The 24,460-nt window shown below is 44.6% G+C and overlaps 1 protein-coding gene across 5 annotated transcripts in view; it reads left to right on the forward strand.

Moving 5' to 3' along the window:
- Positions 1-24,205, forward strand: part of slc6a9 (solute carrier family 6 member 9) — a 94,879-nt gene extending 70,674 nt beyond the window's left edge. For 3 of the 5 annotated variants that reach the window (XM_034556521.1, XM_034556522.1, XM_034556520.1), the window contains 12 exons: positions 6,465-6,621; positions 8,786-8,917; positions 9,342-9,621; positions 11,850-11,982; positions 12,228-12,362; positions 12,453-12,556; positions 16,074-16,311; positions 17,658-17,792; positions 17,882-17,981; positions 18,848-18,948; positions 19,781-19,951; positions 20,561-24,205. In XM_034556521.1, coding sequence (XP_034412412.1) covers positions 6,465-6,621; positions 8,786-8,917; positions 9,342-9,621; positions 11,850-11,982; positions 12,228-12,362; positions 12,453-12,556; positions 16,074-16,311; positions 17,658-17,792; positions 17,882-17,981; positions 18,848-18,948; positions 19,781-19,951; positions 20,561-20,818 — 1,944 coding nt within the window. In that variant the 3' untranslated portion in view covers positions 20,819-24,205. Of the gene's footprint in view, positions 1-6,464; positions 6,622-8,785; positions 8,918-9,341; positions 9,622-11,849; positions 11,983-12,227; positions 12,363-12,452; positions 12,557-16,073; positions 16,312-17,657; positions 17,793-17,881; positions 17,982-18,847; positions 18,949-19,780; positions 19,952-20,113 lie in introns of all 5 variants that reach the window. The other 2 variants (XM_034556524.1, XM_034556523.1) reach the window with 2 other exon arrangements.
- The last annotated feature ends 255 nt before the right edge of the window (positions 24,206-24,460 follow it).

Raw genomic sequence — 24,460 nt, forward strand, 5'->3', positions numbered from 1 at the left:
CCAGAAGTCACTGTATCTTGACATGCAACTCAGGATCATTTCTTTTCTCAATAAAAGCACCGTATACAGTGATACACTTATAACAGGAAGCTCATGATGTGGCATGTTTTTTTTTCTTCTTCTCCAAAATAAAGCATGTATGAATAATGTAAGAGCGGGTATGTCAAAATGTATTTCAAAATGTTCTCGCCACAGTGTCTCTTACAAACATAACTTGACATTGTCAAGAGACGTCGATTTGAAAGATTCAAATTGCTCTCATGCGTGTGTGTGTGTGTGTGTGTGTGTGTGTGTGTGTGTGTCTGTGAAAACGCATGTGAAACTGTGTTCGTCCGCCATCGGTGTGAATGCGAGCGCCAGCTCTCTGCAGTCCTTCCACATAGCTGGAGTGCTCTCTTTGGACGGGGAGAGGAGGGAGGATGAGTGGCAGCCGGGTCGAGAGGAAGCACAGCGGGACAAAAGTGCATCTGGGATGAAACTGAATTAATGCGTCCATGAGAGGAGAATCCATTTCTTACATTTTACTCATCTGTCATCGCACTAATCATTTAATGACGTACCGAGGTTGTGATGCTCGACACAGGCGGCCCGTTCCGATTCAGTCGAACGGCGCTCTGCGTTTCAGATGACGCAGCGTTACTGTCAGTTATACTATGTGTCAAGAGTAATGTGCAGAAGTACATTACAAGAGTAACGTCCAGAAGTACATCACAAGAGTAATGTGCAGAAGTACATTACAAGAGTAATGTCCAGAAGTACATCACAAGAGTAACGTCCAGAAGTACAAGAGTAACGTCCAGAAGTACATCACAAGAGTAATGTGCAGAAGTGCATTACAAGAGTAACGTCCAGAAGTACAAGAGTAACGTCCAGAAGTGCATTACAAGAGTAACGTCCAGAAGTACAAGAGTAACGTCCAGAAGTACATTACAAGAGTAACTTCCAGAAGTGCATTACAAGAGTAACGTCCAGAAGTGCATTACAAGAGTAACGTCCAGAAGTACATTACAAGAGTAACGTCCAGAAGTACATTACAAGAGTAACATCCAGAAGTACATTACAAGAGTAACATCCAGAAGTGCATTACAAGAGTAACGTCCAGAAGTACATTACAAGAGTAACATCCAGAAGTACAAGAGTAACGTCCAGAAGTACATTACAAGAGTAACGTCCAGAAGTACAAGAGTAACGTCCAGAAGTGCATTACAAGAGTAACGTCCAGAAGTACAAGAGTAACGTCCAGAAGTACATTACAAGAGTAACGTCCAGAAGTGCATTACAAGAGTAACGTCCAGAAGTACAAGCGTAACGTCCAGAAGTACAAGAGTAACGTCCAGAAGTACAAGAGTAACGTCCAGAAGTACATTACAAGAGTAACGTCCAGAAGTACAAGAGTAACGTCCAGAAGTACATTACAAGAGTAACGTCCAGAAGTGCATTACGAGAGTAACGTCCAGAAGTACAAGAGTAACGTCCAGAAGTGCATTACGAGAGTAACGTCCAGAAGTACAAGAGTAACGTCCAGAAGTACATTACAAGAGTAACGTCCAGAAGTACAAGCGTAACGTCCAGAAGTGCATTACAAGAGTAACGTCGAGAAGTACAAGAGTAACGTCAAGAAGTACAAGAGTAACGTCCAGAAGTGCATTACAAGAGTAACATCCAGAAGTGCATTACAAGAGTAACGTCCAGAAGTACATTACAAGAGTAACGTCCAGAAGTGCATTACAAGAGTAACGTCCAGAAGTACAAGAGTAACGTCCAGAAGTACATTACAAGAGTAACGTCCAGAAGTGCATTACGAGAGTAACGTCCAGAAGTACAAGAGTAACGTCCAGAAGTACATTACAAGAGTAACGTCCAGAAGTGCATTACAAGAGTAACGTCCAGAAGTACAAGAGTAACGTCCAGAAGTGCATTACAAGAGTAACGTCCAGAAGTACATTACAAGAGTAACATCCAGAAGTACAAGAGTAACGTCCAGAAGTGCATTACAAGAGTAACGTCCAGAAGTACATTACAAGAGTAACATCCAGAAGTACATTACAAGAGTAACGTCCAGAAGTGCATTACAAGAGTAATGTCCAGAAGTACATTACAAGAGTAACGTCCAGAAGTGCATTACAAGAGTAACGTCCAGAAGTACATTACAAGAGTAACATCCAGAAGTACAAGAGTAACGTCCAGAAGTACATTACAAGAGTAATGTCCAGAAGTACATTACAAGAGTAACATCCAGAAGTCAATGCTCTGTTGGAATTGAATAGAACAGTTTGAAGGTCACTCAACAGTAGTTTCTGAAGGATTATGCATACATATATAATATACCATGGCGACCAGTTCTTGAAGTGGGCTAGTACTCATGCAAAGTGGGCCAGCGTTCACACTACCAGTAACACTTCTATGTTTTACTTTTTGGCGTACGGTTGACATTGTCTTGCGCGTTCTTATGATTTGACAGGGCAAACAGTGTCCAGAATTATTAGAATTATTCGATTATTATTATAATTGAAACGAAGGCTGTGTTGGCCTGAATAATAAAATAATAATTTAACTATTTAGCATGTTTTCACCCCAAGCTTTTTGGGCGTTATCTATATAATAATGGTCCAAAAAGATGTGAAATCGTACAGTCTAACACCCTCAAATTGTCTTATTATTCAAAGAGTGAATGGATAGTTAGTTAGGTTAGTGCAAAGGGCTTGTGTGGTAAGAGCAAGGCGATCAATCATTACAGAATAATAGGAGAATAGTAATGGAGCAAAATGAAGACGGGCAGAGGAATTGTCTTTCGTCGCCAGCATTCATCCACTTGGGTCCAATGACAGTCTTCTTTGAAAGTCCGTTGGCGTCCTCTGCTTTGAAGCACACCACAAACAGACTGATAGAACACGTGGAGCCACTGGCTCCGTACGTTGAAGGGGCTCGAGCCTTCTCGGTAAGTCGTGCGTGTCTGCGCCGGGCACAATGATGCAAAATGAACCTTTTGCTGCTCCTGCTGCTTCACATTCAAAGCTTTCCATTGCGAGACCGGGTGGCTGCTTTTTTTTATGAAGGACGTGTAGGAAATGCACTGGGACTGTCATCAGTTGGCGGAGCTTCATCAGCGGTGCTATCGAGAGTCTAAGTACTTCAAATATGAACATATTCTGCACTGTGGAAATATTGCATTGAGGGACAGCACAAAATAAATAGTTTGGACCACACCGTATCCTCACAACGTGTTGTTAGAATGTCAATATTCATTCAGTTATTTAAAATATTTGGTATGCAAATCTTTCTGGGGGTTAGGGTTAGGGTTAGGTACGACATTAACCCATTCTCCTCAGGCATGTATCTGCATGGCGAGTGTGTCTGTGGTCGACTGTCAGACACAAAGCAGTAATACCGAAACACCCAAAGGCACCTGAAATACAGACTATATTAAAAAGAGCGCCAATGCTGCCTCGGAGCGGTACCCGTAAACAACGTCTTCACGGACAAACGCAAAACAAACACGTCTCTGCTGTGTAACGGGGCGGATTCTTTTCTTTTGTTGAAGTGACTCGAATGAGACCCTGGAACGAGAAAAAAAGTGAAATCAAAAGAGAGATGGGGGGAGGGGGGGGGGCATGTGTGGTCTTATATAAAGCCCAGATGGTCCCTGAGAGGCATGTGACATAGAAATGGAGGGATACGGAGAGAGGGGTGTCTGTCTGTTTGACCTGGGGGCTCCAACACCACAGGCTCCAACACCTGGGAGGAGAGAGGCAGACATCGGGGTCGGTCAAGGGAGAGGAGAGGGATGTCATGACAAACACGGCCCGTACGGGGAGTGTGTGAACCTGTCCTCGGACCTGTGGATGGACGGAGCAACAGGGACAACGCAACCTGAGATTCAACAGCAGATGCATTCTTGTCCACCGGGGACGCTGTTGGGGGAGAAATAGTTCTGAAACAGCTTCTTTTTTTGGTCATATTTCATGGTGGAAAATATTGATGTAGGGACTCGACTGAATCTCCGACGATACAGAGTCTGATACTCGGTACTTGGTATCAGTAACAACCCAGGAGCTGGCACGCAGCGATACATGAACAGGGATAACGTCTAATGAGCGTCTTATTACATTTTATAAGGACATTTAGGGCTGCAATTAATGACTATTTTCAATAGGAATTGATCTGACAACTTGTCAACTCATCAGTTTGTCATATATGACAAAGAAAAGTAGCAAATCGAGCAAATGCTGTTTTTAAATGTTGTCTTCCTGTGAATATTAAAGGACAGATTACTGAAGGCCATTACCGGATCTGCTTGAGTAGTTCGGTATCAGATCCACTGGCTACTGGCTGTTGCAACATTTAGATATAAGATCATCACCATAATAACAATATTATCAACGTTATATCCAATAATATCCCGTTGAAAGGATCATCTTTGTTTTAAGGTGGAACTGTCTCATTGTTGCGATTATATGCTCATCCAACATGTCATACGTCGTGTGCCTTTGACTGGCGGCTCTATGTGCGCCATCAATTTCCACGATGAAACGTATGCATCGGAGTGCAAACCGCCACGTCATCAGAGCTACGGCCACAGCCGTTTACATGAATGCCAATGACAGCATGAGGGAAGAGGGTGGAGTCCTCCCAGTTCAATGTAGCCAAAATGGCAGAAGTTAATATTTATGATTACTAGGCTGAATAGGTCCACTTTATTAATATGAATCCTAGCTGCTGTAGAAGGTACACTGCAACAACGTTGTTCTTTTATTCACTGTTCAGAATAAAAATTTCTCCACATGCCCTCTACTTTTGAACTGGCTCACTTCGCCACTGAATTCAAAGAGAGTGTGCGCCGAGGGTTCAGGGGTAATTGCTATTCCTAGTGTTTCTCTCTCTCTTTCTCTCTCTCTCTCTCTCTCTCTCTCCCTCTCTCTCTCTCTCTCTCTCTCTCTCTCTCTCTCTCTCTTTCTCTCTCTCTCTCTCTCTCTCTCTCTCTCTCTCTCTCTCTCTCTCTCTCCCTCTCCGTTTCTGTTCGTCGGCGGTGTTGAGCCGAGTCGAGCCCGGCTCTCAACCTGCGCCCTCACGCCTGCGTGCGCCTCGTCCTGGCTGATCTTCCTGTCCGTCCCACCTGCAGCCCTCCACTCCCTCCACTTTACAGCGAAATGACTCGTTTGCTGCAAATAAGGAGACATGCATTTCACGCATTACATGACCAGCATTCCCAGTTTTGTCTGGCTCTTCATTCATTGAGCCTCTGAAACTCAGGCTCTGCTGTACGCAGATAACACGGGCAGCGTGAATGAGTTGTTCATTATTGTGCCGTATGCACACAGCTGTGCCTTCGCACGCATCGACACCAGAGCAAGAGTGCTGCGTTTTAGTGCAGCTGCATTTTCAAACAGAACCAAAGTCCCAAATAAATCGTGATCTTCGGCCTCTTCATTGTTTACAACCAAATGAATAAACCACTCACAATAAAATGTACTAACTGAACACGGAGTAAATACTAATTAAATAGTCGATCTAGCCTTCCTTGTGCAGCTTGCGAGTCAATTATTCAATCATCTGTCCTCCAGAATGTTTCAGGCTTTTGTACCAAAGTGGCTTTGTGGAAAAGTGACTATTAAACCATCACAGTTTGTACAGGACAAAAGAAAACGGGACTCACTTTTCACTTTAGCCGAATACCAGTTCTCAACTAAAGATTGTTGGCTTCCACGTAAACAAGATGTAACGTGGGACCAAGCTTCTGTTTTATGTGCATTTATAATTTGGGATATTTTAAAAACGTTTCTTCCTGTTAATGCGGCATAACCATTTTTTTTAACGCAACTTACAGTAAATATCTTTTCTTTTTAAGTTTTCTCCTGTTTTTGGCGACGACGCGGTCAGATCATTTCACAAATATGTTCAAATAACCGGGCCCATTACATCATTTTTGTTTGTTAATGACTGAGCCGAGATCCGTCTTTACTCGCTCAAAAAGACTGGTTTTTTTTTTTATCCGCAAGAGCACGAGTGTCTTCACGTGCGCTCGCAAAAAAAAAAAAATGAAAGACAGACAGACAGACGCAGCTGAGGTTAGGAAGGAGGTCAGCAGAGAGGGACCATCTGATGCCAGCAGATGGAGTGATGGAGGGAGGGGAGGAGAGGAGACGCTCGGAATCAGGACCACGAGACCAAATGCTCATCGGCTGTTCTTAAGGCGCTGATTTCACTTTGCATCCCGTCTGCTCCAGCGCACCCACCTTATGCCAGACTTTTGATGCTATTTTTTTACGGAAAGTATTCAATAACCGTGAGCGTGGCACATGAGTAATTCCACTCCGCATGCAATCAGGTTAATTCGTCAGCCTTGTTGCGAGATACAGATGAAAATACAACTTTGAAATGCACCCGTTTGGCCAAATCCGCTTCCCCATGCCACCCAAAAGTCACTTTCTCTCTCTCTCTCTCTCTCCCCATCTTTGTTGTTGCAGAACGGAGCAGTTCCAGGAGAGCCAGGGAAGAAGGATGAAAACTCCCGGAGAGGGAACTGGGGCAACCAGATCGAGTTTGTCCTCACCAGCGTGGGCTATGCCGTGGGCCTGGGCAATGTCTGGAGGTTCCCCTACCTCTGCTACAGGAACGGAGGAGGTATGCACGTCAGCGCAGAGCCCAGTTCATCTCTACTGACTTATTAGTGGATGAGTTCATTACGGCTGGCCAGCAACACGTCGAACAAATGCAGGAGAGTACAATTTAAGTGTACATAAAGAAAATTTAGAAAACACACCCACACGGTACAAAACACGTTAATAGAAGTTTGGTTGACTCCCGACAGCTCTCAGTATGTAAAGAACAACAAGCCTAGAGAGCGCATTGGTAGAATTGATTGAACTACCTATCTGAAAATCCATTACCAAGTGTGTGTGTGTGTAATATACTCGATTCATTACAACCAGCTGATTTCAAACAAGTGACTTGTAGAATCAGGTCACTCCATTAAAGATGAAGGAATGTCTCGGGCTAATAAAGACTTGGTAAAACGGTTGCGCGGTAATAAACGGTGTAATCTGGAGGTCACGGCGGCTTAGCAGCTGTAACGTAACTTTAAATGTAACGGAAGGTTTTTTTTGTAGTGGGGTTTCATGAGGCACTGTATTAATTACAGTAGATGGCCCCAGTTTAGAGAACCAGCACCGCAGCACATGTATTTGAGACACCCCAAAGAAAGGCACACTATATCAGTTTATGTGTTTCTAATATTTTGACAAAAACAATAAGTTTACCCTGCAGAACAGACGTTTCCGGTCAGCCGCTGACGTTCAGGGTGAGTTAAGTTTGTGTCATGTTGCGACTACCCTTCTGAGAATAAAAACAATAAATTAAGACTTAACATTTTTTATTTCATTTAGGTTTGAAATGAGTTTTTTGCACGCAGAAGAAAATGTGTGTTTCACTGTTTATATATTTACATTCACACAGCTTTAGAATAAGAGTGAAATCCTATTACAATCCTTAGTACAATGTCATTGGCTTAATCATTTGTAATTTAAAGCATATTGTGTATTTTTGTGAAGTACAGCATGAAACCTTCCCAATTGACATCGCTAAACAGATCGGACGTGTGAACCGTGTTCCCTATTAGCGCGCCGACTTCAATCCAAAGCGTCCTCACAAGCATCGAGCCCGGCTGTTGCGTAACAACATGATTGTTAATCGGGGTGTGAACGCTGTCGGAATGCGTCTGAGTGCACAGATCGGATGCAGCTGCTTCTCGCTGACGCGCCGCTTTCGCTCTGCAGCGTCTGCCTTCAGCGCAGAAGAACACGGCGAAAGAGCGGACGGCGTTTCGAGCGCTCAGAATGCATCCTAAAGAAAACTCTGCACTGAATAAATGGGACACGTGCGTTCTGGACAGTGAGAGAACGTGTACTGCGAAGGTGGCAAAGTATAGTGGAAGTCAGACATTGGTCGAGGTCCCGTAACTCAGTGACTCGGGCCTTTCCCACTTCAATCCATATGTTTACACTGCAAATATTTGGTTTAGCCCGTTAGCACACAGCTGCAAATGGGGCGGAGCTACGCACTGGAGAGCTGAGCTTTAGCCGGCAACTCTCACAGAAAGATAAGGTTTTTGGTTTTGTACAGTATCAGCTGGTTGCACCGACCCAGTTCGCATACGGACGCTCGAACGAAAGCACACACACGCACACACACACACACACACACACACACACGCACACACACACACATGCACACACGTCCCATGTCTGTCTGGTTTCTGGTTCAGTCTGAACCACCAGAGAGTTGCTGCACCGCTGAACAGACTCAGCTGCACACGCAGTGACCTCTCTGCTCACCCAGGGGAGGTCGCTGTGACAGATGAGGTCTTTGTTTTTGTTTTCTTTCTCTCTGTTTTTTTTAAATGTTCTTTTTTTTTTTTTTTTTTGCAGATTGCAAATGGTATTTTTTAACATTTTATTGTCTTCAAGTCACCTGACACGTGTCTAATTTGCGTATTCTTTTACATCTATTTGTTGTGTGCATATATGACTTAATTACTATATATTTTCTAATTGCACCAATGTTGTTGTTGTTTTTTTGATAATGTGTTTGTCTCCACGTATCTTGTTGTTAGGGGTGCAATCTTTTCAATCCCAGCCACCACTCTTTAGGATGGAGACATTGTTTAGATGAAATGTGTCCGTGGACTCGGTTCCTTCACATTCTGCATTCTCGCTCTTCTAACTGTACGACTGTACAGTAACTACTATCTACAGTAACTACCCCCCCCCCCTCCCACATCCCCATCCAGGTGCCTTCATGCTGCCGTACTTCATCATGCTGGTGTTCTGCGGCATTCCCCTCTTCTTCCTCGAGCTGTCCTTCGGTCAGTTCGCCAGCCTGGGGTGTCTTGGAGTGTGGAAGATCAGCCCCGTGTTCAAAGGTTGGTTGGTGTGTTTGTGGACCTGCATCAATGCCACACATGCGTCAGTTTTAGGGGATGAAATGTATGTATTCTTTATACGGAATTACATCACGGAGCCTCTTATTTGAGATTGCGTCAGGGTTCGGTTCAGAGGTAGAAGTTTGTAAGTAATGCAGCGCAGGAAAATCTCTATCTTTTCCGTCCATACCATAAGAGTTGTGGTGAGGCTTGTTCAACGTAAAAGATCCACATTCAGCAGAAAACTGTTCAACTAGATGCACTCGTGACCAAATTAGACGGCGAGCATTTTCCCAACTACGTAACGCTTGTGTGTCGACACACTTACACATTATTGTGAAAGGCTCAGAGTTGAGCTTAGCTTAGCTGAGTTTAGCAGTCTGACCCGCCATTGGCCTCACATCCTGTCCCCTCCTCCCTACAGGCGTGGGCTATGGCATGATGGTGGTGTCCACCTACATCGGGATCTACTACAACGTGGTCATCTGCATCGCCTTCTACTACTTCTTCATGTCCATGACCAACTTGCTGCCGTGGACCTACTGCAACAACCCCTGGAACACACCGGACTGCAGCGGCGTGTTGGGCGGCGGCAGCTACCAGCTCAACGCCAGCCTGGCCAATGCTACCACGAGCCTGGTGGCCGGGCTGTCCAAGGTGGTCAACCGCACCAAGAGGACCAGCCCCAGTGAGGAGTACTGGAAGTAAGTCTCTGATGTACATCGACGACAAAGACATTCGTTTGTAACTGATCACCGAACCCCGAGATGGAGGAGTATAGTGAAGACAGGTATCCTCGTCACAGTTTTAACTGAAGCAAGGATACGTGCGAGGCCGCATTTTGTTTTGCAAGTAACCTCTTTGGACCCAGTTCAGCAGGGCTATCGTACTTGACGCAGAGGTCAAAGGTGTCTTGCCCCTGGGAGATAAGCTCGCCACGAACATCCCTCGGTTGCAGATGGAACTCAAATATTTGGACTAGATTTTACTGGCAGCGAAAAAGTCTGGGACAGCGTCATCGTAAGGGGCACGGAGGAGGCGTCCAGTTTTTGGGGGACCGCAAAGCACTTAACAAATCAGCGTGAGGTGGAAGGTCAACGAGGGTGTTTCCAAGTGGAGTCGGTGCAGCTGTGTGGAAAAGGCTTTCGCAAAGTGAAATATATATACGTATATATATATATATATATACGTGTATATATATATGTATATATATATATATATATACATATATATATATATATATATGTATGTATATATATGTATATATATATATATACATATATATACGTATATATGTCAGTGGGAGGCGGTGATCGATTATGCTCTAATGCATTACACATCTGGATGAGAGGGGAAAGACATGAGACGACTTTAATCGCCTCAGATTTGAACTGTATTTTGTATTATTACAGCAGCCTGGTGTTGGGCACACATGACTTAATTAAGGTCCCAAGCAGTGTGTCATCATGTGTAATGGCTCTACATCTCAGATGTGAAACGTGTATCCATCCTGATGCCGTTTTCAGTCGCATTCCACTTTTTAGAGTTCAGTATTATTTTGTTAGTGTCTGCACGTGTGTAATGCAAATGCCGAAGAGGCGGTCTTTGCCAAAATACCACGGCTGTGCCTCGTGCTGTCATTTCTCAATGCACCTGTTCTTCCACCTTTGCACCTCGCGTGATCCATGGAAGAAAAGCAGAGTACTTTTTAAGGTCAGGGCAAAACCGATGTTGTTGCACCGCTCTCGTCGGTTTGTATTGATGTTAACAAACCACAGATGTGCAGCAAGTGAGCAATCCTTCTTTTGAATGACCTTGTTTTTCTTTGTTTGGATTAAACAAGCTGTTTGTTTGGCTAATCCTGGTGAACACTGTATTTTCTGTGGCACCCGCGGAATAAAGGTCACATTAGGAACTGATATAACGGGTTAGTCCATTTTTACCATTTTTACCATAGAGGTTCAAACTCTAATCCTGATGACAGCAAACCTGTGTAGCATCACTCACTATTTGATAATTAGCCATATTGTCACGGCATGTATTCATCTTTCTGTCTATGCAATCATTCATCAGGCAGATGAGAAGGTGGGTAGGTTGTATAATCATGAAGATATAAGGATTCTGTGTTTCCTGCATATTAATACTGTCATTTAGTATCACTTCCAATCAATTTCAAATAAGGCCCTTAAGTAGTATTTCAAAGTAGCTATATTTAGGGGGGAACTAGAGCCTCATTTGTGTCCCTCTCTGGATCGCACATATTCATTGCTTTTTGTCTTTAATTCCTAGTTAGCAATGGAGCAATACGGGTCACCAAAAAGCCAATGACAATAGAACATTGCCCCGTGGATGTCTTTAATCATGGCTTTAGGAATGTCAAGAACAGCGCTGCAATCAGCAGTGATCGAGGTCCTCGCTGATTGAGAATGAGCACTTGAACTCGTCTATCTAAACTTCAAACTCCTTGGAAATTAATAAAGTAGCACCGGTCTTTTGAGCAGACGACCGTTGGAGCAGTGGAACTCAGAGACGAAAATGCCACAATAATTTGGACTCTAAGCCGATCGAGATAATCCAAAAACCTTAAACTTGAAGTCCTTGAGTGTCACCATTATGTGCTGAGCGCAATTTACAACTCAGCGGCCAATTCTGGCCACGTTTTTTGGCTTCACAAACACTCTTTAGAGGAGGTAAAAATAAATAAAAAAATCAATATGGCTCCAGCAGCAGCTTTCGCTGCACTTGGACCCCTAGTTAGTGGTATCTGCCTGCTAAAGAAAGTCATGTTTGCTTTAGCTTAGTCATTAATGGCGTGTGTGGATTTTTGTCTAACGAAATAAAAAAAGGAACCACAGATGTCCTGACTTCCAAGACCTGTAAATGTCAAACCATTAAACATGTGAATCTCCCTCTCTCTCTCTCTCTCGCTCAGACACTATGTGTTGAACATCTCCGATGACATCGGGAACTTCGGAGAGGTCCGTCTCCCTCTCCTCGGCTGCCTGGCTGTGTCCTGGTTTGTCGTCTTCCTCTGTCTCATCAGGGGCGTTAAATCCTCTGGAAAGGTCAGTCTCACACACACACACACACACACACACTAATACTCATACATAGACATCAAGGCTTGACCACATGCAAAAGCGGACCTTATACTCCTGCAGTAAGTCTATTTTCATTACATTGCATTACGCATTTATTACACACTTGCATTCTTGACTGTCTTGTCACGTTGGCAGGTTTTTCCTCAAATTCAGATTAGTCCATCCAAATGATTTCACCACACGGTCTGATTGTGTGCGTGTATGTGCAGGTGGTGTACTTCACAGCCACATTCCCCTATGTCGTCCTGACCATCCTGTTCATCCGCGGCATCACCCTGGACGGAGCCATCAACGGCATCAAGTACTACCTGACTCCACAGTGGCAGAAGGTCCTCGATGCAAAGGTATTCCGCTCAAACACGCGAACGTGCGGCCCGGAAAGAGGAAATTCTTCGTTCTACTTCTGACCGTATGCGGGTTCCCGGTTTTTGTAGGTGTGGGGAGATGCGGCGTCTCAGATCTTCTACTCCCTGGGCTGTGCTTGGGGCGGTCTCATCACCATGGCCTCCTACAACAAGTTCCACAACAACTGTTTCAGGTTGGTTCTCCAGACTGCTGGGAAACAAGAACAAGCGTTGCTGCTTTGAGACGGCGTTGAAAGAATTGTGCAAACATTCTTAGGAAATGCACTTTATTTTGCCTTCTTGTTGAAAGTTAGATGAAAAGGTCGACGGAGCCAGACTACGGTTAGCTTAGCGTAGCATAAAGGCAGCTGGCCTGGCTCTGTCCGAGAGTGACAACATTTGCGGAATTTTATAGTCATCTGACATCGACAAATACTAAAATATGAGAACGGTAAGTTGTGGTTTTATGGGGTGTTATGTGCTGGACTATTTCTTGCCTCACTGGGAGAAATAGTGCAGAACATAACCCGAGTTCGAAGCTTCATTCATAACATTCAATATCGTAATCAACATTTGAATGCTGTCCAGCTTTCTTTTTATTGATTTTTGTTTGCATTCATTCCATTTGAACCTGGTATTTCTGCACAGTTGCAGATAAAGATGAGGCGATGCAAACCATTGTGCCCCCTAAAATAAAAAAAATGTCTAACAATCGTTAATATCCTGTGGGCCTTTCGGGCTCTCCACACACATGGAGCGGATCAGAGGAGAGACAGGAGAAGGGAAGCTAAGGTTGTCGGTACCGGTAGTAAAATAGTGTCATATTTTTTAGTGGTGGCTGCATACGATTGTTTCCAACTTGTGTGATCTAATAACTTCAAAAAGTCCAAATGTATTTTAAAAAGATTGATATAATCATTTCCAAAATTCAAATGTTTGTATCCAACAAAATATATAGTATTTAGCCTTTCAAAAGACTAACTAAGTAAAGTAAATGAAGAGCCTTTGGTGTTGGTGGAAGACTTTTCTTTTACCTGGGACAGTTTTCTATTGTGGCTAAAATGAGAATGGCCCTTGAAATTGTGCAAACACTTGTGCTATTATCGAGCAAAAATGCACACTAAAAGGCAGAATGAGAGGGATTTGTTGTGTTGAAGTATGTAAAACACATCCCTCAAGGTTGGCATCTCCTCCCTGATCTCTGCAGATAAAAACACAGTTACTAATAATTGATTATGAGAGTCTGTACGCTGCTTTTGAGGAAAATCCTACATACCCTTTTATATTATTGGCCTTCCAAAGACAAAGTATCTGCCACTGGATTTTGCAAAGCCCTAAAGAATGTGCGGCTGCTAACGGCCAACAGTGTATCAATATGTTTGATCAGAGGAGCTTGAGGCGTAGGAGAAAAGGGAAGAGAAGAGGAGCTGATAGAAATTTGAGAATACACTACAATCTTCTGGAGGTTTCAGTACAGAGGGAAGAGACAACCGGCGAGAGAGAGAGAGAGAGAGAGAGAGCCAGGGCTCTATGTCTACAAAGAGAAGGGGAGATAAGGTAAGACAGGAGGAGGGACAGAGATAATGTTTTTTCAGACTTGTGTTAAAAGGCTGTTTGCACCGTGCTTGAACGCCAAGGGAGCGAGTGAGTGGCTGAGGAGACGGTTCGGACGGTGGGGGGTGGGTGGGGGGGGGGGGGGGGGGTAGAGGGGACACGGGAGGCGATAAGGAGAGGAAAAGATGCCATTTATTCTCCCGAGCTTGTCCACACTTGCTGTCTGGGGGGAGGGTTGCGCCATGAGAACGGCTGAAGATATAATGTGTTCCTCCGCCAGCAGCTGGAGGTTGTGCTATCTGCGTACACAGCTGCGCGGCGGCCTTCATCAGCTTGTGTTCTGCAGCCCCGTCCCCGTGGAGTCACTCTGCGCACTCTTGTAACACCCCCAATCGGTGACCACGCAGAAGTGCAGAGAGGAGCCGAGGAAAGGGCACCGGGCATCAAAGGCATCCTCTGTAGTAACTCCTAATCTGAGTCTGAGTTGGTGAGATTGAAGATATAAAAAAGGTGTTCCTCCAGCGGCATGCCGGTCAAACTTGTGCTTCTCAGAGCAACGACCCAGGAGCCATCTTCAAGGGGAGAAATGCTTGTGGGTGAAAAACAAAAAACCATCCAACATCCCAAATAATAAAATCAACAGAGCTTAAAATATTCATCACCACGTTGCACTTAAAAGAGCTGACTCGTTCAATGGCTCCTGTTCAATCAGTCAGCTCACAGCTCGTTTGGTGGTCCGGCTGGCCACTCGCAGACCGGTTTGTCATTTTGCTGATAGCCCAAAGTTTGGCAGTTCTTCAATTCAATTCAATTCAGTTTATTTTGTATAGCCCGAAATCACAAATTACAGATTTGCCTCAGAGGGCTTTACAATCTGTACACATACAACATCCCTGACCTTTGACCTCACATCGGATCAGGAAAAACTCCCCCAAAAATGTTTTTAAATCCTTTCACGGGGAAAAAGGAGAAGAAACCTTTAGGGGAGCAACAGAAGGATGGACAGAAGCAATAGATGTCATGTGTACAGATGAACAGCGTTACAGAGTTACATAAACACATTACATGAATATGACAGAAATGTATGAATAAGTAGTAGGCATGGACCATGATCCAGATTTCCACAATCCATGAAACAGAAGGAGAAAGAGAGGAGGGGGAGCGGGGCGCATCAGCAGGGCCAAGGCAGGAGGCCGGGCCACAGAGGCAGGAGGCATCGCGAAAGAGGCCGGACCAATGAGTTTGGCCTTTGAGGCAGGAGGCACAGAGAAGGAGGCAGGGCCATTGGGAAGGAGGCCGGGTCTAGGCCAGAGGCTGGATGCAGGAAGCAGGGGCAAGGACCTTCAGACATAGCCAGGTCCAATGGACCCTATGAGGCGAGAAGGCACAAAGACTCCGGGGAAGAAGTAGAGTTCGTAATGTGCAATGAAGAGATGTCAATTCATCCATAACGAGAGAGAGAAGAGGAGATAGATGCTCAGTGTATCCTAAAACATCCCCCAGCAGCCTATAGCAGCATATCTAGGGGCTGGACCAGGGCAAACCTGAGCCAGCCCTAACTATAAGCACTATCACACAGGAAAGTCTTAAGTCTACTCTTAAAGGTGTGACTGAAAGTGGAAGCTAGTTCCATAAAAGAGGAGCTTTATAACTGAAGGCTCTTGTTCCCATCCTACCTTTTAGGAATCTATGAACCACAAGTAGCCCCACATTTAGTGAGCAGCTCTCTAGTGGGGCAATATGGTACTACAAGCTCCTTAAGATATGATGGTGCATCACCAATCAAGGCTTTGTAGGCGAGGAGAAGAATTTCAAATGTGATTCTTGATTTTACAGGGAGCCAGTGCTTACAGGCTGCTTAAACATAACCACCTCATCACTAAGGGTGTAACGATACATACGACCTGGATCAATACGTCGAATCAGTGATCAGCAATCCAAAATCATTGAAGCAAAGTGAAAAACATCAATGCATGTCATCATCTTTAAGATGACGTCTGTTTCACCAGTTTCCATCCAAAGCGCACCTCATCAATTGTCGAGTCCTATTTTAGTTGCTTTTTGTAGGAATGAATGGAACTGATTGTGTTCTTGTAAATGTTTCCCAGCGGTTGAATTAATGCCCAACGTGCTGTTTCTTCCCTTTTCTTCGTACAGAGACAGCATCATCATCAGCATAACCAACTGTGCGACCAGCGTGTATGCCGGCTTTGTCATTTTCTCCATCTTGGGCTTCATGGCACACAACCTGGACGTCCCCGTGTCGGAGGTGGCCGACCACGGCCCGGGCCTGGCCTTCGTGGCCTACCCAGAAGCCCTCACTCTGCTGCCCATCTCACCACTCTGGTCACTGCTGTTCTTCTTCATGCTCATTCTTCTGGGACTGGGGACTCAGGTGAGGCTGGACACACTGCACACTCTTTCAAAGCTTGGGATTGAATCAATTCTGTACAAATGCTGTGTGATTAATTTACTTTTAGTAGTCCACTGACAGTGTGCCTTTTGTGCCAACTATGTTGGACAGTGTGATAAATCAAATGTATTGGAAGTATCTGATATGGAACAGGAGTAATTGCCCCACACTGCATATATGATTGTTCTATTTTTTTCAATTTACTCCATTGACACTTTGCCTGGTGGCGACCCCACTGCTTTTACACAGATATTCATTGTCCTAAAGGATGAACCGTCCTGACCTTAGTGATCCAACATCCAGCAACTATTGAGACAATATTCCACCTCATTTTGACTAGTCATCACTTTGTTGATCCCCTAACTTCTCAGCTAGCTCCATCATCAGGTCCATATCATACTGTGTCCAATACTTATATAATTAAATTAAATGTAATGTATTTGTTTAGCCCAAAATCTAAAATGTGCCTTGTAGGGCTTAACAATCTATACAGCATACGACATCCTCTGTCCCAGGACGGTCGCACCGTAAACAGGGAAAAACTCCAAAAGAACCCTTTAACAGGGGAAGAAACCTTGGGGAGAGCAGCAGAGGAGGGATCCCTCTCCCATATACCATTCTATATATGAGTATGGCATATATATATTATATACCCATTGGTTTGTGGACACGAAGAGAAGAGACATGAGGGGGGGGGGGGGGGGGGGGGGGGAGAGACATTATTAGGCAACAACAGCCTTTGCCTAATACAATCAACGTTGATGAACTGAAGACAAACTGTGAAAGGGTTAAAGTAGTACTTAGTGGTAGAGACACGTATTTTGTGTCTTCGGCGTATTTATTGTACTCTAAAAGGGACCATCATTTAAATGTTTTTGCAACCACAGGAGGTCGCCCCCTGATGTCCGTTAGAAAGAATGAGAGTTTAAGTCTTTTCAGCCTCGGAGGTCACCCCTGCAACATCTCTCCCATCAGCCTCAGCTGTGCTTTGTGTTTACGTTGTCATGTTGAACTCGGTAGCATGCTCGCGTTAGCGGTTAGCTTCAAGCACCAACACAAATACAGCCTCACAGGACCTCTATCTGGGCTGTAGGCTCTTGTTATGTGTTACCCTTGTCAATACAAAACTCATTTATTCTCCACCACCGACTGTAGCGCCTGGAACTGGAATCGTTATGCCACTGTAAATTGTTAACGTAAAACTGTCTCCAAACTGTCAACACTCCCGGTAGCCTCGTTTTTATCATGTAAGAAGAAGTTTGAGCAGCCGTCCAAACTCCGCTCTCATTTAATGAATTCATAAACCAACTTCATCCCCGTCCCGGTAGTTCTGTCTGCTGGAGACCCTGGTGACGGCCGTTGTCGATGAGATCGGTACGGACTGGATCATCCGGAACAAGACGATTGTCACACTGTCCGTGGCCATAATTGGATTCTTACTGGGAGTGCCGCTAACGACACGGGTGAGTCCCAAACACACGCAGATTGTGTCTTCTGTCTTCTGGTGTTCTCTCGTTGGAGGTGACTCTCTTGTCTGCTTTTCTGTGTGCAGGCAGGAATCTATTGGCTGCTACTGATGGACAACTATGCTGCTAGCTTCTCTTTGGTCGTCGTCTCCTGCATCATGTGCATCTGCATCATGTATGTTTATGGTAAGGATGGACGTCGCACCTCACTTTTTTTTTTTTTACAAGAAGAAATTACGCCGCGACGCATCAACTTTACTATGAAACGCCATAAAGAGAGCGTTTCAGGGCAGCTACAATAGAGTGTGATAGCAAAAAGATGGGGACAGGCGCGTAGGAGGCGGACGTTGATTAAGAGTCGGTATATCTACTAGTTACAAGATAAATAAACAATCATTATTATGAAGTAATTGATTATTATTTAAAGTCTCCGGCGTCTTTGAATTGAAGGAACGTGAGCTTCATCGAAAACTCTCCACTTTACACTCAAATTAAACGATCGCAAAAAAGAAAAATGACAAAAACACACAAACTAGAGCCCGAGACACAGCCATGCCTTTTTATACAGGCACGGACACGGAATTCATATTAGAAGGATGTAGGGGTCCTCTACTAAGTCCATATATTGATAGGCAAGATAATGTTATTGTTATTACACAAGCTCCGCAGCAGTTTCTCTTGGTCCAATCAAGAGAAGAATTCAAATCAGCAGCAAAAAGGAAACTTTCAGTCAAACTCTGTGCAAACTTTTTAGGGCCGCATTTCTATTTTGAACTGGTTCTTCTTGAAGGCACTGAGACGTACTAAACACGTAACACGTAGACGCTCGTCCTGTGATGTGACTATCGCGCAATGCGCAGACTGAAATGATACATCACAAACATAATAATAGAATACATCACTGATATAGTCGGTCTATGGTTCACTTTGAGGTAAAGAGACGAGAGAGACCCTACGCTGACTCGCACGTGTATATTTATGTATGTATATGTGTATGTCGTGATTGGAATGTAAGGCGATCAATCTCGAATAACTCTTTGTTTTGATGGCAGGCCACAAACAATACTTTAAAGACGTGGAGATGATGCTGGGCTTCCCTCCTCCCCTCTTCTTCAAAGTCTGCTGGAGATTCATCTCCCCCGTCATCATCAGTGTAAGTGAACACACACATCGCGTACCGGGGGAATCGAACCTGTAATCGCAACCATCGCTGCATTTGATTGGTGCGGGGAAACAAAAACGGCGAGGCCCATGCAGCGATCTGAAGGGTGTCACATTGTGTGGGACCTGACCTACATTTGAGCCGCCGTCAACACTAATCTGCTTGGCCTCTGTTGGCTTTGTTTCCAGTGTAAACTTCGAAAAAAGCAAATGGATATCGATGTGGTATTTCCCAAGCAGGCGCATTAGCCCCCTAAGCTGCCGGGCCAACCAAGAAATTCATTGTTGTGGATTACTGGTCAGATTTCAGCCATTTTATTGTTCTCTCTTTTCACTTCACGACTCGGATTAATGCCTCGCGCTGCTCGAACTGTGACCAAACTCACTGCTGTTGGGAACTGTTGCGATTTATAATCCTAATTATCTGCATCTTTGAAATAAAAACAACCGACTGCTGCTCTGCTGTCGACAGTGATTGCACCCGTACTGACTTAATGCGTTTTTGCTGTTGTTGTAAACAGGAAGTAGTGTTTTGTCTTTTTTTTTTTGTTTCTTTTCTTTTTGACGAATGCAACAGCAGCCTTTTCTTTGGACGGATTGATAAAATACTGTAACATCGTGATCATGTGTTGGTTTTCACGACTTTTCTATGGTATGTTGGATGTTAGTTACAGATATTGAAGAAAAAAAATGTTTTGGTTGTTTTTAGTTTTCTCCGTCCTCTCCCTGTTTGTAAATAAAGTTTCCTTCCCATCAGCTTTTTCAGACTCCTGCTCTAAACGACGACGGCCACCCTCATTCACCGTCTCTCTTCTGTTCCGTAGTTCATCTTGATCTTCACGGTGATCCAGTACAAGCCCATCACCTACAACGACTACGTGTATCCCAGCTGGTCTCTGGCTATCGGCTTCGCCATGTCTATGTCCTCCGTGCTCTGCATACCCATCTATGCCCTCTACAAGATCTCAAGGTCCCCAGGGGCCACCTTCAGAGAGGTACACACACCCCCGGAGATGTGTGTGCGTGTGTGTGTGTGTGTGTGTGTGTGTGTGAAAACAACTGTATTCATTCAATAACGCCGACAACTACATTTTACAAGAGCACATTTGAACACATCACGATAACGTTGCATTTAATTTACCTCGGCACAATACCAGTTCGTACTGGATGGATCACGTATCCACTCGGGGCCGTTACACGGTTCAGAGCAGCTGACGTCTGAGCCATGAGAGCAGCTGACACGTCAGTGGTGAGTAAGCCCTGAAGGCAGTTGAAGTGTAACAGATGAATAATCACGAGCAGTGACAACGGTTTGAACGTCAGTCAAGTATTTGAACTGTGAGGTTAATGTGCACAGGCTGGTGGCACTTTAACTGTCGCTGGAAGTATAACAGATGAGAGCAGGTGCAGTGGAAGAGTTGAAGGAGGAGTCAAACTTAATTGAAGCGTCAGTTGACGTCGTGGAGACTGAAAGCAGTTGCATTGTCAAACCAGTGAAAGCAGCTTTAATGAACATAATGTGGCGCTGGTATTCGTCGTCACGGTTACTTCACGACTGCTCTGACGGACGTCTCTCCCTCTCTTTTCCCTTTCTTCTCGCTCAGCGGTTGAAGTTCGCCTGCAAGCCGCATCCGACGTGGGGCCCTGCCCTGCAGGAGCACCGGATAGGCCGCTACGCCCCCCTGGCCTCCGAAGACACGGTGGAGTCTCATCCCCTCAGGGAGAAGGAGGAGCTGATGGAGGAGCGGAAGGAGGAGCTGAAGGAGGAGGAGGAGAAGGAGAGGAGGGATGAGATCAGCCTCACCATCCAGGGAAGCAACGGCTCCACCAACACACACAACAGCCCCAACCCCAGCGCATAGACGGCACCGCGCATAGACGGCACCGCGCTCTGCCAGCGCTACCGGGCACGCGGATCCCCCACCCCCACACCCACCCCCCTTCCGTGCCCCCACCATCTCCTCCCTCTCTTCTTCCCTTCTCCTCCATCCTCAACCCACTTTCCCACAGTCCTCTGTGGGGGAGATCCCATTCGCTGGAGACCTTTACATATTGTAAGGGCTTATTATATCTATCCTAACCTCTTCTATCTATCTATCTTATCTATCTTATCTATCTATCTATCTATCTATCTATCTATCTATCTATCTATCTATCTATCTATCTATCTGCGTGTTGTCTCTAGATAAACGAAGAAAAGAAAAAAAAAGTGAAAGGAAGAAAGAAAAAGAAAATTGGGTTGTCATCCAAAAGGTGTTGCGTGTATGTAAGCGTGGGCGTGGGTTGCTAATTTGTTCCACATAATTTAATAATGCAGGTTGTTTTTCCTTTCTTTTTTTTTCTCTTTTCTCTTTTCTTTTTTTTTGTTGTAAAACTTGTCATCTTCATGTGCAGTTAGAGGTCCAGTAGATTGTGTGTTTGTTTTGTGCAGCACCACAGAGACACACACTGTCCTCCTTTATTCTGTCAGCTGGGCCTGTGTGGGATCGGGGACTTTCTAGCAGCAGGGATTTGACAGCTGGAGACTTGCGACGCGATATAGATATACATACATACAGTGGTGCTGTGATAACGGCCATTTAACAGTTGGATGGCGCTCGAAGATGGAAAAGTCAATGGCCAGGGGGGGAGCGAGGCGGTCACACTCAGTCACACCCATACGCTCACACTATTGTACGTTTTACAGCACACAGTGACCTCAACCGTAGTTGATCTCAGCTTAATACTAAGCCTGTTGTTGTTTTTATGCTGCTTCTTCTTTTTCTAAAAATAAAAACAAAAAAAGGTTTCGACAGAGCACACTTAACACCCGAGATTGGCCGACTGACACTCTTTTCCCGTGGAGATGTCCTCCATTCGTGACCTTTTTCGTGAAAAAAAAACAAAACAAAAAAACACACCCCACACGTTTACACAAAAACAGGTGGATGCATCTCCGCACGTAGAAGTGCCATCGCTCCTTAAGTCTTCCAGGCATTTCTTGGGATGCGGCCTATGAAGGAGGCGCCGGTGACGGTTGATGGTGGGTGTGTCGCAGTCTGTGTCTCCCGTGGGTCGTAGCAATCTGCCCCATTAAGGCATGTTACCAAAAACATTACCTGCGTTACCTGAGTCCTGAACATGTTTTTGGTAACATACATATACATGTATATGTGTATATGTATACTGTATACCAAGACTGGTACGGTGTCAGTCTCTTACAGTCATTCAAAGCTCTGAGCCAAGCTGTTGACCGGTGCAGAGACGCAGAGCTTGTTTCCAGAAGAGTGCAGAGCATCTTGAATGAGTGATGTAGGTTTAAATGTAGCTGTATAGTATCGTTCTCTCGGTAGAGTTCTCCTTTTTACCTCTCGTTATTGTAAAGTAACTTAGTACATAATTATCAAAGTCAGCATATGTTTATTTTGTAAAAAAAAAAAGTATAAAAAAAAAACAACCAACTACAGAATCACGATTAACCACGTTTACCATTCCTCATCTGTGACTGGGAATCGTCGCCGTTGTTTTGTTGGAGGGTGTAACGGGACGGAGAGGGGCCTGTTTTTCTACCATGCAAAGGGGTTTTTTGTTTTTTCCTAAAACAATAATAATAATAATAATAATAATAATAAGGGTCCAACTGGAAAGCACAGCATCCGGCTTATGTCTGAACACTGAACAATACATGAATGAGCTGTGTGAAGATCTCGCGCTCCGTTGCCTGCTTTGTTGGACGCTTGCTCAGGTGGTCGGGAGATGCTTTTAGCTTCACATGGGGGGGGTTCTGGGTTCTGGGATTGCATCAGGTCCGGCTGTAGTGTTTCTTCACGTCCTAGTTTTTCTTGTGAAATCGCCAACGATGTTGAAGGGGTTCGGCTAAAAATACCAGCGTGAGCAGCGCAACACGTTCTCAAAATATACAAGATCGTATATGTTGCAATATTGCATGGAGAGAGAGACTTAAAGGGGCAGTTTGATATTTTGTGAAATGCTCTCATTTCGCGTTCTTTTGGTCGAGCGCTATCGATAGCACCTCGCTACTTGGTTAGCTTAGCTTAGCATGAAGGCTGGAGACTGGGTGGGGGGGGGGGGTAACAGCCGTTTTGACGGTTTTTTTTTAATGAAATCGGCCTCCAGCCCCTCTGATGCTCATTAATTAACACCTTTTATCTTGTTTGTTTAATACGCACAACAAACATCTTGCTGGTCTTTGGACACATTTGTCGTATTGACGCTTTTGGATGAATCAAACAAACAAGTTATGTGTTGATTAATGAGCTTTTAACCAAGTGGACAGAGCCAGGCTAGCTCTTAGTATTGATGCTAAGCTAACCAGCTTCATATTTAGCATCCAGACGTGCGAGCAAAACCATCTAACTATCTAACGCTCAGGAAAAAAATAAGCGCACATCCCAAAAGTGGTGAACTGTCCTTTTAAGGATATTATCTATGTTCATGCTCGTCAGGTTTCTTTCAACCACTTTCTCAAATATATTGGAGCACAGCTTCAAACTGAATCCGACCGATCCCCCGTGATTCCTCAGAAGAGGAGAGCGGTTTCAACATGAAGGTCGCAGTTGCTCCATTCCCCCACTAGATGGGGTGATGCTGACACCCAGGGTCATGAAGGCCCAACGGAGGTGGAACATAAGCACAGGGAGCTGAAATATAGTGAGAATAATCATAAGCACAGTGGGATGAAATGCAGTGAGAATAATCATAAGCACAGTGGGATGAAATGCAGTGAGAATAATCATAAGCACAGTGAGCTGAAATATAGGGAGAATAATCATAAGCACAGTGGGCTGAAATGCAGTGATAATAATCATAAGCACAGTGAGCTAAAATATAGGGAGAATAATCATAAGCACAGTAAGCTGAAATACAGTGAGAATAATCATAAGCACAGTAAGCTGAAATACAGGGAGAATATTCATAAACACAGTGAGCATTCTGAAACAAGCACACATTTCTACCCCAGGTTTCTTTTTGTAACAGAAGGTTATGGAAACACACCGGCTCTTCACACGAGTGGAGAATTGTAGCTTTTGGTTTTCGATCTGTTTTGACTTTCCGGTTTTCGGTTCGCTCGTGAAATATTCTCACCACACATTGTATTTTGTAATAGCGTTTATTTTTTTAATCAAATTAATGCAAAAAAAACAGGTGCTCTTTGAAACAATACATGATCACCTCGCTTCCTTCTGAGCGGGGAAAAGGTTTTACGATCTGAGGAGCGTCACACTTCTTCTGAATGAGGTTTTATTTGCCCGAGAGAGAGAAAAAAGAGAGAGAAAAAAAGTGAATATGAAGTTAATATTCTCAGTGCATATTGAGGACAGCTTGTAGCTCGGACCATTTCCTGTGTGCGGTCGCCTGTCTCGTGTATTCATGCTGTAGCTTAGCCGCCGCCGCCGCCGCGCTTTCTCTCCACGCGTCCCGACCTTCGCCATCTGCTGGCCCCACGACTCTTCATCCCTTTGTACAGTAATGTAAAAAAATATATAATCGGACTGTGCGTATGT

Source organism: Cyclopterus lumpus, chromosome 17, assembly GCF_009769545.1.
Source record: "Cyclopterus lumpus isolate fCycLum1 chromosome 17, fCycLum1.pri, whole genome shotgun sequence".
In the NCBI taxonomy this organism is placed as follows: Eukaryota; Metazoa; Chordata; class Actinopteri; order Perciformes; family Cyclopteridae; genus Cyclopterus; species Cyclopterus lumpus.